At 46.2% G+C, this 13,469-nt stretch overlaps 1 protein-coding gene across 6 annotated transcripts in view; it reads right to left on the bottom strand.

Moving 5' to 3' along the window:
• ARHGAP17 (Rho GTPase activating protein 17) overlaps window positions 1–13,469 on the bottom strand; it is a 73,674-nt gene that overhangs the window by 19,009 nt on the left and 41,196 nt on the right. For 5 of the 6 annotated variants that reach the window (XM_063143150.1, XM_063143151.1, XM_063143153.1 and 2 more), the window contains exons 3-9: window positions 11,545–11,649; window positions 10,327–10,403; window positions 8,860–8,971; window positions 8,643–8,719; window positions 5,443–5,554; window positions 3,993–4,061; window positions 3,780–3,861 (exon numbers count right to left, since the gene is read on the bottom strand). In XM_063143150.1, coding sequence (XP_062999220.1) covers window positions 3,780–3,861; window positions 3,993–4,061; window positions 5,443–5,554; window positions 8,643–8,719; window positions 8,860–8,971; window positions 10,327–10,403; window positions 11,545–11,649 — 634 coding nt within the window. The remainder of the gene's footprint in view (window positions 1–3,779; window positions 3,862–3,992; window positions 4,062–5,442; window positions 5,555–8,642; window positions 8,720–8,859; window positions 8,972–10,326; window positions 10,404–11,544; window positions 11,650–13,469) is intronic. The other variant, XM_063143156.1, reaches the window with a different exon arrangement.

Genomic DNA, 13,469 nt, shown 5'->3' with positions numbered 1-13,469 from the left:
GGCAGAAGTTATTAAAAACAACAACGAAGAGCACAATTCCTGGCAGCCAATATATTGAATACTGGCCCTTCTGCACAGCAGGCTGATGCAGGTCTTTATGCCAGAGCTCACTTGATTCTGGGCCAAATTCACATGACTACCTGGGCGAACAGTGGAGCGCCATCATTCTGTGAGATGTGCGAGGCCACCTGAAATTGCTATTAGCAAAATCCAATGATCCGCCCGTGGTGGCTTGTACCTGCGTGCCACCTGTGTAGCTGCTTGTGAACAGGCTTCCTTCTATACGCCCTAATGCAATTCATGGAAACCAGGCTGTTTGGGGCTACAAATTAGAACAACGTAATGGTAAACTGCAGCAATGATATAGGAGCACTGATCAGGTGCCAGTGAATCACACGGTGAGGTTTTTTTTTTAAAAAAAAAACACAACACCCCCTTTTCCTTTCCATATGGATGGAGTTCTATGTAGGATCTGAGGCTTTTTATTTGGTGTCCACAACTCAAAGCCTTTCTGTTGAGTGATGCTCAGCAGAACTTCTTGCCCCTGGCACAGAAACAGGCCGCTCTGGAGGAAGAAAGGCTTAATCCACATTTGTTTCCAAATGACCTCCTGCACCCCTCCCCCTTAGTCAAGGAGATTCCCACACTCAGGTGGATGAACCAGCCTTTGGCAAGAACCGATCAGCAAACGGTCAAATGAGCACTCGCACTGGCGCCAGGAGGGAAGCATAGCCTGGCTTCACCTGGTTTACCGGCGGTAGGATTTGCCCACAGCCCCTTGCCCTTCTGGGCCAACATGAAACTATAATTTGGGCAGATTAAGCATTTAGAAAGCTAGTCAATAACCTCTCCAATGTGTCGCCATATTTACGAGGCTGCTGTCAGTCTAGCAATCTCAATTAGCCGTTGTCACCAATATAGTCTGGAGGAGAAATAAAAAGTGGTCCGTGCAAATGGTTTTACATAAGCCAACTCTTCTCTCTCCAATTTGTCCAGTAAATTCAATTGCTTTTTAACTCGGATTTGCTGTTCTAGTTGAAAAGAGTGGAACATACAAGCATTAGCAGACTGTTAGTTATTCAGGAAGTTCTGGAAAGGAAAGGTCTGGAAGCAGTCAGAGGTGCTCAGTGCTCTGGCCACCTTGTTTTGCCCATGGCACTGTATGCACAGACAGCACCCTCAACTGGACACTTTGCAAGGCCCTGCACGCCTTGTGGCAAAAAAGAACAGGACCAAAGGTCAGATCTTCTCCAGCCTCGTCCCTATACAACATGCAGCGTTCTGGCAGAGCTGCAAGAACTGGCCCAAGCAGCAGCAGCAGCGTCCCCTCCCACGCACACACATACACCCCTGGGTAAACTGCCACCACTTGTCCTTCTAGAGGCAAGAAGGTCCCCTCTCCTGAACATTCCAGCAGGATCTGTGGAAGGTTTGCAAGAGCCACTTGCAGCCCACAGGCTGAATCTGCCCCACTGCACCTTGGCTCACTCCTCTGACACCCACACTTTCTCTGCTAGCTCAAGGAGTGACTGGCCTTGCCTCCCGGGGCTCCCGGCTTCATGCACATGCAAGAAGCCTGATAATGGCACAGGGCAGCTGGGACGGGGGCACAGGGCAAGCGGCTGCCCTCAGGGGCTCTCTCCTTCGGTCGGCCACAGCTGAATCTCCCTTGTGAGGGCACCTCCAAGAACAGTCAGAGCTCCATACTGGTCTCCTGAAACTGACTTATGGAATTCACTGCCACGAGACGTGGGAGTGGCCTCTAAATGACAGTGTCTTTTAAAAAGGACAGGTCTGCCACAAGAGACTATTCAGCCACAGGAGACTATTCTGTGATTTCAGAGGGCTTATTTCAGCTTATAGGGCTTTTTCTTATAAGGATGTTTGGTTTTTATACATTTTGTTGAGCATTTATAACTCTTATTTGATTTTTAGATGATTTCATAATCATTGTTACATTGTTTTTTAAGTTACAATTTTATTAATACTTGCCTTGGGCATATTTTATGGAATTACATAACTAAATATAGTAAAATAGAATAAAAAGGATTGGGCATATTTAGCCAGGAGAAGAGAAGATTGAGGAGAGACATGATAGCACTCTTCAAATGCTTGAAAGGTTGCCACACAGAGGAGGGCCAGGATCTCTTCTCAATCATCCCAGAGTGCAGGACACGGAATAACGGGCTCAAGTTAAAGGAAGCCAGATTCCGGCTGGACATCAGGAAAAACTTCCTGACTGTTAGAGCAGTACGACAATGGAACAAATTGCCTAGGGAGGTGGTGGGCTCTCCCACACTAGAGGCCTTCAAGAGGCAGCTGGACAACCACCTGTCAGGGATGCTTTAGGGTGGATTCCTGCATTCAGCAGGGGGTTGGACTCGATGGCCTTAGAGGCCCCTTCCAGCTCTACTTATTCTATGATTCTATGACAGAATTTTAAAAAGTGTAACAAGGAGCTCCTGCAGCCAAACTGTGCTGCTGCACAGAGGGTGCTCCAGTTCAGGGTTCCACTCAGTCAGCCCCACCCTCTTCCCCAATACCCCCCTCCATCCCTGCCAACTGTCAGACAGTTTTCCTTGGATGCGGAGTCCAAACTGGGAAGGCTTTTGGGGTCCCCCCAATTAGGTTTCCCCCCCTAAATATTGTTTTGCTTTTGTTTTCTGTTTTTTAACTTCTGCAAACCACAGGGTTCCCCCAGGCCTCACAGATGGTGCTGTTTTGACTACATGAGGATTGGCACTCATCTGTGAACTTCAGAAATAGAAGGAATGATTTCAGCTACAGGGAACCTCCACATGCTGAAGCAGTCTACCCCTGAAGATCAGATGCTGGGACCAAAAACAGGGAATGGCCATCACCTTAATGACCTGGTTGTCAGCTTCCAGAGGTACTTGGCTGGACTGGGAGTCAGGAGATCCGGGTTCTAGTCCCCACTCGGCCATGGAAACCCACTGGGTGACTTTGGGCCAGTTACAGACTCTCAGCCCAGCCTACCTCACAGGAGAGGACGAGGAGGATTGTGTACGCCGCCTTGGGTTCCTTGGAGGAAAAAAGGCGGGATATAATAATAATAATAATAATAATAATGACGATGACCTTTGGTCCATTCCTCTGTTCATCGATAGGAGGCCTGCGGAGTCCTCTGAGTCAGCCGCTGAAGCCTCCGCTGCTTCTCCTCCCCCTCACTCTTTGCTACTGGACCTTGCCCAGCAGCTCCCAAGGGCACCTCGCTCCCGACAGCCATGCTGCTGAATGGCACCTTGCATGCGCAGCACCTTACGGAGGGCCAGAGTGCAAGGCCGCAGGCTCAGCCCTTGGCACCTCAAGGCTGGGAAAGACCTCGGAGAGCCTCCGCCACTGAGAGCAGATAATACTAGGCTGCATCACGTAAGGCAGCTTGATATATCCCTAAATACGGCCACCTGGAAAGCAACAGGTGCGCAAGGGAGGCGATGGCTCTGGTCAAGAGGCTTTGCTGGCACACCCAACCCATTCCATGGACTGGCTTTGCCCCAACGAGTTTCAGAGAAAGTCACCATGGTTGGTTAGTGTATTAATAGAGGCTTGGAAGGATGTCAGAAATGCAGTTGCAGAGGGGATGGGGGGTGGTAATTTTGGAAGATGTGCCATTGAGAAAGCTCCCCTGTACTTATTGAAGAAGGGCGGCATGCCAAAGGAGAGGAGGGGGGAATCAAAGGAGGAGGAAGAGGAGGAGGAGGAGGAGAGCGCAGAGGTGGCACAGGCAAAGCATGAGGCAGAGCACAGGTTTACTTTACCTTGATGGGCCTGGATTTCGGGGAGCACCTTTTCTAAGACTGCTAATGCTTTTCTATGGTAATCTGCTTGGGCTTCTAATAACTGAGAACAGAACCCACATTTTAAAACAAAAGTTAGCATTGGATGAACACAACAACACACAGACAGAAGGATCAAGCATGTGAAATGTATGTTTGAGAAAGGGAGCGTTGTAAAAGGAAGGGGATACTCACAGAGACAAAATATCTGGCATAGTCACCTTCTTTGGAAATGAAATTGTACATGTCTGCAGCAAGTTGATCCTTTCAGGTAGGATGGGGGTTGGGAGGGGGGAGAAAGACAAGCCGTAGGTTAGCAACAGCAGTGCCCATAGAATATTCAAGTAGAAGACATTTCTGTGAGGTCCACAAAAATCCAGCAGATGAAGGCGGGCCATTCCACCTGTTCATGAGCCATATGGGTACAGGGAGATCTCAAGTCAGGCCATGTACAGGGTAAAATGCACAATCCCATCATGCGGCGTGCATTTTGCACATTGATGATCACATTGGACATTTGCACACTCGAGTATCAGACATAGAATTCAGTAGCCCAACATGAATTTCCATTTCACTGAATCTAAAGTTTCTACCTAATAATAATAATAATAATAATAATAATAATAATAATAATATCATCATCATCATCTATTCAGATTATTATGGCTGCAAAAAAACAAGTGTGACAGCAGAATGTGCCACTGGCCATGCTGGCTGGGGAAGATAGGAGTTGTTGTCTAACACATTTGGAAGGCATCAGGTTGGGGAAGTCTGGCCTATCTCTGAAGTGGAGAACTGAAGTGGGTAAAACTCTGCATAACTCAATGGCTGCGTTCGGACAATACAATAGTCAATGGTGGGTTAATAGTCAACTCCACAGTTCATTATCGAGGCGGTACTCCCCACACGACATGATTATAATGGATTAAGGCCAACGTCTAGTTGACTATTAGTCAATGATGTGTTTGACACATCCCCTTCCCTGTCCCCACCTCAGTCCTCCCGCCGGTATCCCATCAGCCATTGCAAGTTCTGTCGGCTGGACTAGAGCGATAGCCACCACTTTGGTCACTGTTGCGAAGGGACTCTGTAGTCGCCGAAAATAACCAACTGTGTGCGACGAAATAGTCAATGGTGGCCAACACACGACACGATAACCAACAGTTGTTCAAATAATCAACTCTGCACAGTGTTGGTTATTTCAGCTGAATAACCAACTGTGGTGTGAAAAAGTCCCGACAGATAACACAATAACCCACTGTTGACTATTTAACCCACCATTGGTTATTGTGTTGTCTGAACCCAGTCAATGTCTCTTCCTGAGGCTAGCAGAAACTCAATAAATTATACAAAACTCATAATAAATACAAAAAGCAGGAGAATGTAATAATAATAGTAATTATATGCAGAGTGGCTTAATTCTGAGTGGGGGATTTGGCTTTTCTTAGCACAATTTTGGAGTGTGCATATATAAGCATAAATATTCATGGGGGAGAGGGGCTTTTCTGGACTGATGGCAAAATTGGCTCTGGTTAAGCAGATTGGGGTTGCATGTGAGCAGTGAGCATGACCACAGATCTGTGACCAAGATGGGAAGACAGGTACAGATCTTTTGCAGGTCAAGAGTTCCAAACATAAAACCTACCTTGCATTGCTCAACTTTATTTCCTGCTTCATCCATCTCCTCCTTAAGAGAATCTATCTTAGATGGAAGCCCTTGGAAGTTAGTAGCTGATGTTTTGTGGGCCTGGTTCCATCTGTACAAGAGAGCACAAAATTATCCTTCCTGCACAAAGAAGGGCACGAAGGAGGAAAACCATTAACCCTAACCATTAACCCTCACAATCAACTGCTCTTGCAGGATAAACCCCTCTGTTCACCATTCAGAAAAAGCAAAGTTAGCTATGTTGGTCCACAAGAAAACAACAACCGAAATCCAGAGTGTGTCCTTTATTAGGACACACCAAAGTGTCAAAAAAGAGAGTGTGCACATGTCTTGTGCATCTACCAACACTCCTTCCCACCAGTTACACTCTCTCATGACAATGCACATGGCGCACATGAGCATTGGTGGTCAGGACTGAGGGCCAGAAGACACCCTCGGCAGCAGAGGAAAGCAAGGAGACAAAGCCGATGGCAGCTTCTCCAAAGTTGGTGAGCAGGTTGGAAAAGTGGAAAGGGCTGGTGTGGCCTCAAGATCACTGAAGACTAGGTTTTGAACAGCTTCTGGGACTGGAAATGCTCCTAATGCTGGAACGTGTGGTGGCTTCACAACTCCAAGCCATTTTGGATGAAACTGATTACCTAGATCCATTCCAATCTGTTTTCAGGAAGGAATAAAGCACTAGGAATAGATGGTATATCAAGAGATGTTACAAGCTACTGAGATGGAATATATCCACACTGTGACAAAAAATTGTCAACAGATATGGAAAACTAAACAATGGTCCAGACACTGGAAGCATTCAATATACATCCCGATTCCAAAGAAAGGGAATTCTAGGGAGTGTAGTAACTACAGAACCATAGCATTAATTTCCCATGTTAGCAAAGTAATGCTGAAGATTTTACAACAAAGGTTTTTTATCATATATGGAGCAAGAAATGCCAGAAGTCCAAGCTGGATTCTGGAAAGGCAGAGGCACTAGAGATCGTATTGCAAATATACACTGGATAATGGAGCGGACTAAAGAAATCCAGAAGAAAGTCACCTTCATGGACTACAGCAAAGCACTTGATTAGTTATGGAATGTTTTAAAAGAAATAGGAGTGCCACAATAACTGATTGTACTGATGCGTAATTTATACTCTGGGCAAGAGGCCACAGTAAGGACAGAATCTGGAGAAACCAAATGATTTCATATTGGCAAGGGTGTGCGACAGGTGTATCTTATCACCCTTTTAGTTTAATCTATATGCAGAACATTTCATACGGAAAGCTGGTTTAGATCAAGATGAAGGGTGGGTGGGTTTAAAATCGGAGGGAGAAACAATAACAATTTAAGGTATGCTGACGACACCATATTATTGGCAGAAAACAGCAACCAGATTTGAAATGTATGCTGAAGGTTAAGGAAGAAAGCACAAAAGCAGGACTTCAACTGAATATCAAGAAGACTAAAGAGATAACAACAGAGAACTTATGTAATTTTAAAGTTGAAAATGAGGAAATCGAACTAGTCAAGGATTAGCAGAACCCTATGAAAAGAAACTGAAAGAAGGAGGGCCAGGATCTCTTCTCGATCCTCCCAGAGTGCAGGACACGGAATAACGGGCTCAAGTTAAAGGAAGCCAGATTCCAGCTGGACATCAGGAAAAACTTCCTGACTGTTAGAGCAGTATGGCAGTGGAACCATTGACCAAGGGAAGTTGTGGGCTCTCCCACACTAGAGGCCTTCAAGAGGCAGCTAGACAACCGTCTGTCAGGGATGCTTTAGGGTGGAGTCCTGCCTTGAGGAGGGGGCTGGACTCGATGGCCTTATAGGCCCCTTCCAACTCTACTATTCTATGATTCCATGATCATTATCTTGGCACAGTTATTAGATAAAATGGAGAGAATTGTCAAGAATTCAGAAGAAGGTTAGGATTGGAAAGGGGGGCTATGAGAGATGTGGGAAAAATCCTTAAAAGTAAAGTTATAACATTGGAAACCAACGTCAGGATTATTCAGACCATGATATTTCCGATCTCCATGTATGGATGCGAAAGTTGGACAATGACAAAAGTGGAAAGGGGGAAGATCAACTCATTTGAAATGTGTTGGAGGAGAGTTTTGCAGATTCCATTTCTGTGGACGGCAAAAAAACCCCAAATAAGTGGGTTCTAAAACAAATTAAGCTAGAACTCTCAGTAAAAGTGAAAATGCAGAAACTGAGACTAACATACTTTGGACATATAATGAGAAGAAATGACTCATTGGAAAAGCAATAATGCTAGGAAAAGCAGAAGGTAGAAGGAAATCAGGAAGACCAAAAGAGATGGATTGACTCCATAAAGGAAGATACGGACATGAAGTTCCAAGATCGCTGATTCATAGGGTCACCATAAGTTGAAGACACATAACTACTACTACTTTGGGATGGAAACAGCCGTGGGCGCCCTGGTTGATGACTGGTTGATGATCGGAGAATGGAGGGGGGGGGCGGGGAGTGCTGAACAAGCTGAGGCTTAATCCAGACAAGACGGAGGTACTGTGGGTTGGGAAACCAACTACTTTGGATGGAGGTTTACAACTAGTCTTAGATGGGGTTGCACTCCCCTTAAAAGACCAAATACACAGTTTGGGAGTCCTCATGGACTCTGAACTAACTAGGGAAGCCCAGGTGGCTGCTGTGTCCAGGAATGCATTCTACCAGCTTAGGCTGACTTTGAAGACAGTTTAGAAACTTCAGCTGGTGCAGAATGCGGCTGCTGCCCAAGTACTGGGAGAGGTGAGGTGAATTGATCACATAATGCCTATACTAAGCCAGCTGCACTGGCTACTGGTGTGTTTCTGAGCCCACTTCAAAGTGCTGGTTTTGACCTTTAAAGCTTTAAACGTTTTGGGACCTTGTTACTTTTTGGGACCTAGTTACTTGCTGCGATTGTCCTTGCTGGTATTGTTGCTATTGTTTTTGCTGGTTCTATTGTTTTAAATTGTTATTTTATGATTATGTTTTTATTGCTTTTAATATTTTAACTGTTTTTATGTATTTTATTGTTGTAAGCTACCTTGTGAGGACTTCTGCCCTGAAAGGCGGCCAAGAAATGTTCTAAACAAACAAACAAACAAACAAAGCAACAACCCAGTGACGGGAGTCTAGCATTTCCTGCACTCCAGAAGGAGCAGGAGCCTTCGTGCTTTACCTGGCTCTTGCAGAATCCCAGTCCAGCACCATCTTTGCAAGCTGCTTTCTCTGTTTCTGAATGTTGGGGATTTCCATCTGAAAGCACAGAGGGCAGGAAGCAGGCCTTTGAAAATGGTCGTGCACACAGCGATATTAAACTGAAAGGCACAGCATGGTGCTTCACCTACTGTTTTCTCTTGTACTGCAGTCAGTTGTGGCAGGCTGAAGCAACTTACCTCTGTCAGTTGGTTCAGTGGTTCTAAAATATCCTTTTCAACCTGGACCTCATGGTGAGAGAGTTCCATTGCAAGTTTGTTCTCTGCTTCACCGCACGTGTCCAGCATTTTCCTTAAAACAAAGAAGAAGCCCGCTCTATCTCACATGTCCAACCACCCAAAAACATTGCATGGGAGAAAGAAACAAAGAAGGGTAGCTCCTCTGTTTAAATAAGGAGGACAATCCGCGAGCAGAAGAAGCTGATGTTTTCTTCATTTTATTTCGTTTATATCCTGCCTTTCCTCCAAAGAGCTCAAGCAGACATACATGGTTCTGTCCATTCTCTTATCACCACCCATTTTATCCTCACAACCATCGGGTGAGATAGGGGAGGCCGAGAGAGAGAGAGACTGGCTGGCTGACTGCCCATGGTCACCCAGTGAGTCTTATGGCTGAGTGGGGATTTGAATCTTGGTTTCCCAACTCCACATGCTAAGCATACTGGCTCTCTTTTGCCCACTCCACTCCCAGTTTGTCTGGCTTTACCAGAAGATTAGGGGAAGCATTTTGTCCACCAATGACCCCAGATAGTTCAAAGGAAGCTCCTCTAGGTATCTCTAAGAGCTGAGCTGCAATCACACAAAGTAATGAGCATTGAATATTTCTGCAGGCAAGCTTTACTTCTGCAGTGCTCACACACTGTTTGCATTCCTCACAAAGAGGATCACTTTCAGTCATGCGAAGAACCGCACAAGCGTTACAACTTTAGCAGACTTTTTTTTTTAAGGTATTCAAATTTAATACTGTTCCAAAGAGCTGATTTAGGACTGCACAACATTTTGGGAATATCCAGTAGGGGTATTTTTTTTTTTTTACATTTCCACCCCATTGGAACAGATACCCCTATGCCAAATAATAAGCTATTTTTGAAAGCCCCCTCAGTTTCAAAAATGGCTTGCAATGAAGGTGGCCGGGGAAGAGATGGCTGCTGTTTAGGGGAAAAACACAAAACGTGCTGAGCTCCTTGCCCAGTTCTTTGGATCCCGCTGTCCTATATGTACATTTTCTTTTGTGCAGTATATTCTTGGGAGTGTTCCATCCAACTTGGCATCCCATAACAAATACGGCTTTCTCCTCTATAGTATCGATGGTAACAGTTTTTGTCAATCGACAAAAACAGCTGTGAAATGCTACAGCAGTTTTAAAAATAATTCAGTGACTATTCTTTCTGCAAACTGAGCTCTGCATTTATAAAGTTAGTTAAGCAGGTTTTTTTTTAAAAAAAGTTTCAGAATATGACAAAGATGCTACAAACATACTGGAGCAACAGAATTACCCCCAACATTGAGGCTTCATGCACACTGACGTATATCAGCCAGCAGCTAAATTGGATAATGACCACATGCAGTCTGCAGGGCCCTTTCCAAGACCCCAAATGGCAAATGCCCACGACCAGTCCAGGAAAGTAATAATAATACAAGCCTTACCCCAGTAAAGATTCGTCACTTAGCTGCAAAGCACCTTCTTGCATATTCTGAGCAAAAGCAGTGAGGGGGAGCTTTTTCTGCAGAGGAAAAGAAGTCCAGCTTAGGATATGTAACTCACCATCACTCAAAGCAGCTTAACTATCACTCATCATTGGAGGTCAAGAAACATGGGTTGGGCATCAGCAGTCCTAAGCATCAGGGAAAGATGAGGTGACAGTGGTGACGGCAGGCCGAGGGAAAGGAGGTAGAGGCTTGGTGATCAGACAGAGCTGATGCAAAGGGTTTTTAAAAAGAGAGGTTCTGGGAGGTCTCAGACTTGACAAGCGGACGTACCAAGATGCCTAAGCAGACCGTGTCATGTGAAGAAGTGCAAAGCAGCACCTCTTTCTTCTCATCTGTTAGTAAACATGCTTGTTTGTAAAATGGTTCAAAATGGCCATTTGCCTTTCAGTGGAAGTAAGATTACTGAAATGAGGGGTCAATATTAAGGACAAATAACTCTTTGTAGGGGTGTCTTTCTTCAGAGAAGCCCAAATACACATTGCAGGAAGCCAGCCAAGAGGACTGGAGGGAGGCCCACGAGGGCTGAGCCACCCTGCACCTCTAGATTGCAGAGGGGCTGAAGCAGGATCCCCCTAGATCAGAGGGTGCGTTTTGACCTCCCTGAAAGGAGCAGTGGGGGGGGGGGGAGGCACACCACGTGCAACCTCCCTTCCCCTGAGATCAGCCACTGTCTGCAGTGCTTGACCTTCCCACCCTCCCCACGGCAAAGGGAGCTGAGAAAGGGCACTTGGCATGTGTGGAATTGCAGAGCAGAGGGAAACTCTATGAAAGAAGCGTATGGGGGTGGGGGGATGATCTGTGGAAGGCACCCAGAGCCTTGTATGCAAGTTAGAATTGAAATCTACATCATGACGCATACAGAAATAATACGAGCGCACAGCATGATGCCAGGATGGTCCAGGCCAGAGGAACGCGGGAAATCTTGCCCAGCTATAAAGCTGCTGGGGGTGGGGGTGGGGTGGGGCATACTTGCTTGCCAGTATGGGCCAAGCATCCCTTGCTATTTCAACTGGAACCATAGCTGTGTGGTAGCACTTTTAAATGAGCTTGGAAGAGAACGAGCAGCTCGTTGGCACGGGGGGGGGGGGCCTTGGGCTGGAAATGGCGGCCCAGAGGAAGAGCGCTGAAGGGCTCTTAGAAGGAACCAGTACTCACATGTCTCTTTTCAGCATCGGTTCCATACTGCCCGTGCAAACACCCAGCTAGCCGCTTGCAGGAATTGTGGCACACGGACCTCACATTGTCAAGTCGCCGCTCAATCTGGCCAGGGAACAGATAGGGACGGGGAGAGAAAGGGAATAGCAGATTAGGCACTTGATGCCGGCCTTTCCATCGTCCTTCTACTGGTACTACATCCCTCCCCCCTCCCATGCTGAACGAACCTGTGCCCAACCTTCCTCCAGGTAGACTCCTGGAAACAAAGCAATGTCAGACCAGACTCATCCACGTTTATTTTTGGTTTTACTGTTTTTAAAAATGGTTATTGTTAACTGCCACAAATAGAGAGAACAGGTGGCTTGTACTTTTTAATGAACGCCACAGTTTGAGTGGTGGGGCTACTTACTAGGCTGATATTAACTTGGAAAATGGGTGCTTCCAGATGGATGGCTACTTGCAGAAAAGGGCATTTGTAGAGCGATTCCATCTTTCTCTCCCTTAAGGAATTTTCTTTGGTAAGAAAAGAGATGGAAGACGTGGTGGGATAACACGGGAACGAGGCAGGTCAATGGTGCGATAAAAGCACCTAAGTCATTGTAGTTACTTGCAAGGCATATTAGAGAAGCAGCAGAGATCCTTTCTGTAAAAGAATCTTAGTTTAAACGTCTGAGAGCAAAAAGAGGTCTGCCAAGTTCTGCTGGGAACCTCCACATAAAACAGCAAAAGAATGTGGTTTATCTGTGTTTTGATGAATCATGAAGGTTAAAAGGAGGCCTTCTGGAATGGTTTCTGTTTGAACAAAGCCAGCCAAAAAAGCATAACAAGATTCAACTGTAGGAGGCATGTAATGGATAGGAATCCTCGAGTCTTTTAAAATGTGAGTGTTAAAAGAAGAAGAATTAAGCCCAACACCACCAGATCGCTGACCATTTCATCAGCTCAAGCAAGCTCTGGCTGACAGGTCTGTGCAACCCTTTGATGATTAATTATATTTGCTTTTACAAAACTGGACCTCATTTTAGCAGCTGCTCTAGCATGCAATGAAACGTCAAGGGTAATTGCCACATTTTTACCTCTTAACAGTGCCTGCCTGCTTGCCGCTGCCACTATTATCATCACCTCTACTGCACTCCTCCTGTGGACATCTGCCTGGCAGACGATTACTCCTACAAGACTAGGCTCCTGGGTGCTGAGCCAGCTGTTGTTGACATGCTCTACCTGTCCTCCTTCCTGGAAGGGGATATGTAAGCTGGCTGGCTGAGGTGGCACATTTGCCACCTGCCCCTTTGGGGAGTGACAAGGGCAAGGGCCCTACCCACTTCTCGGGCAACTGTACATGTGTGTGTGTGTGTGAGAGAGAGAGAGAATGTGATGTGTGCATGAGCTATCCTAGGGTGAGAGTGTAGGATAGCTGGTGAGGCTGAAATCCAACCATCCCTTAGGTGGGTGGGTGGTGCAATTGGCTAGGGTGAGAGACTGGCCATAGCCTGGATAACAGCCTTGCTTGATTGTATAATTGTGGAATGTTGCGTGAGGAGGGAGGAGTATTAGGTCTGTTCTAACTTTAGGTTGGCTCTGCACTCTGCTACTGGCCCGGCTTAGTGGCTTACCTCTCTGATTGTACTGGCTTTTGTTTTTAATGTGCTCCAGGTGAATCCCAGGGAAGTGGGGAGGAATAGGGTGCCCCTATTGGTGTAATCTCAGGCAGAGGGAGATATGGGGTTGGGGGTTGGACACGTCAGGTAAGGGAAAGGCGGGACAGGTATTTGAAATCTGACCCAACTTTCGGTCCTTCCCCCATATCTCAAGATCCGGATTTCCCTATCAGCCCACCCTCTGGTTCTGCTGGTGCTGCTTCTGAATGCCAGGTCAGCCCACAATAAAACAATCACTGTCTATGACTTGATCGAAGGGCTGACCTG

The sequence above is a fragment of the Elgaria multicarinata genome, chromosome 17 (genome assembly GCF_023053635.1).
Source record: "Elgaria multicarinata webbii isolate HBS135686 ecotype San Diego chromosome 17, rElgMul1.1.pri, whole genome shotgun sequence".
In the NCBI taxonomy this organism is placed as follows: domain Eukaryota; kingdom Metazoa; phylum Chordata; class Lepidosauria; order Squamata; family Anguidae; genus Elgaria; species Elgaria multicarinata.
Note: the sequence above shows the minus strand (reverse complement) of the source record. Positions and strands in the feature narration are given on the sequence as shown.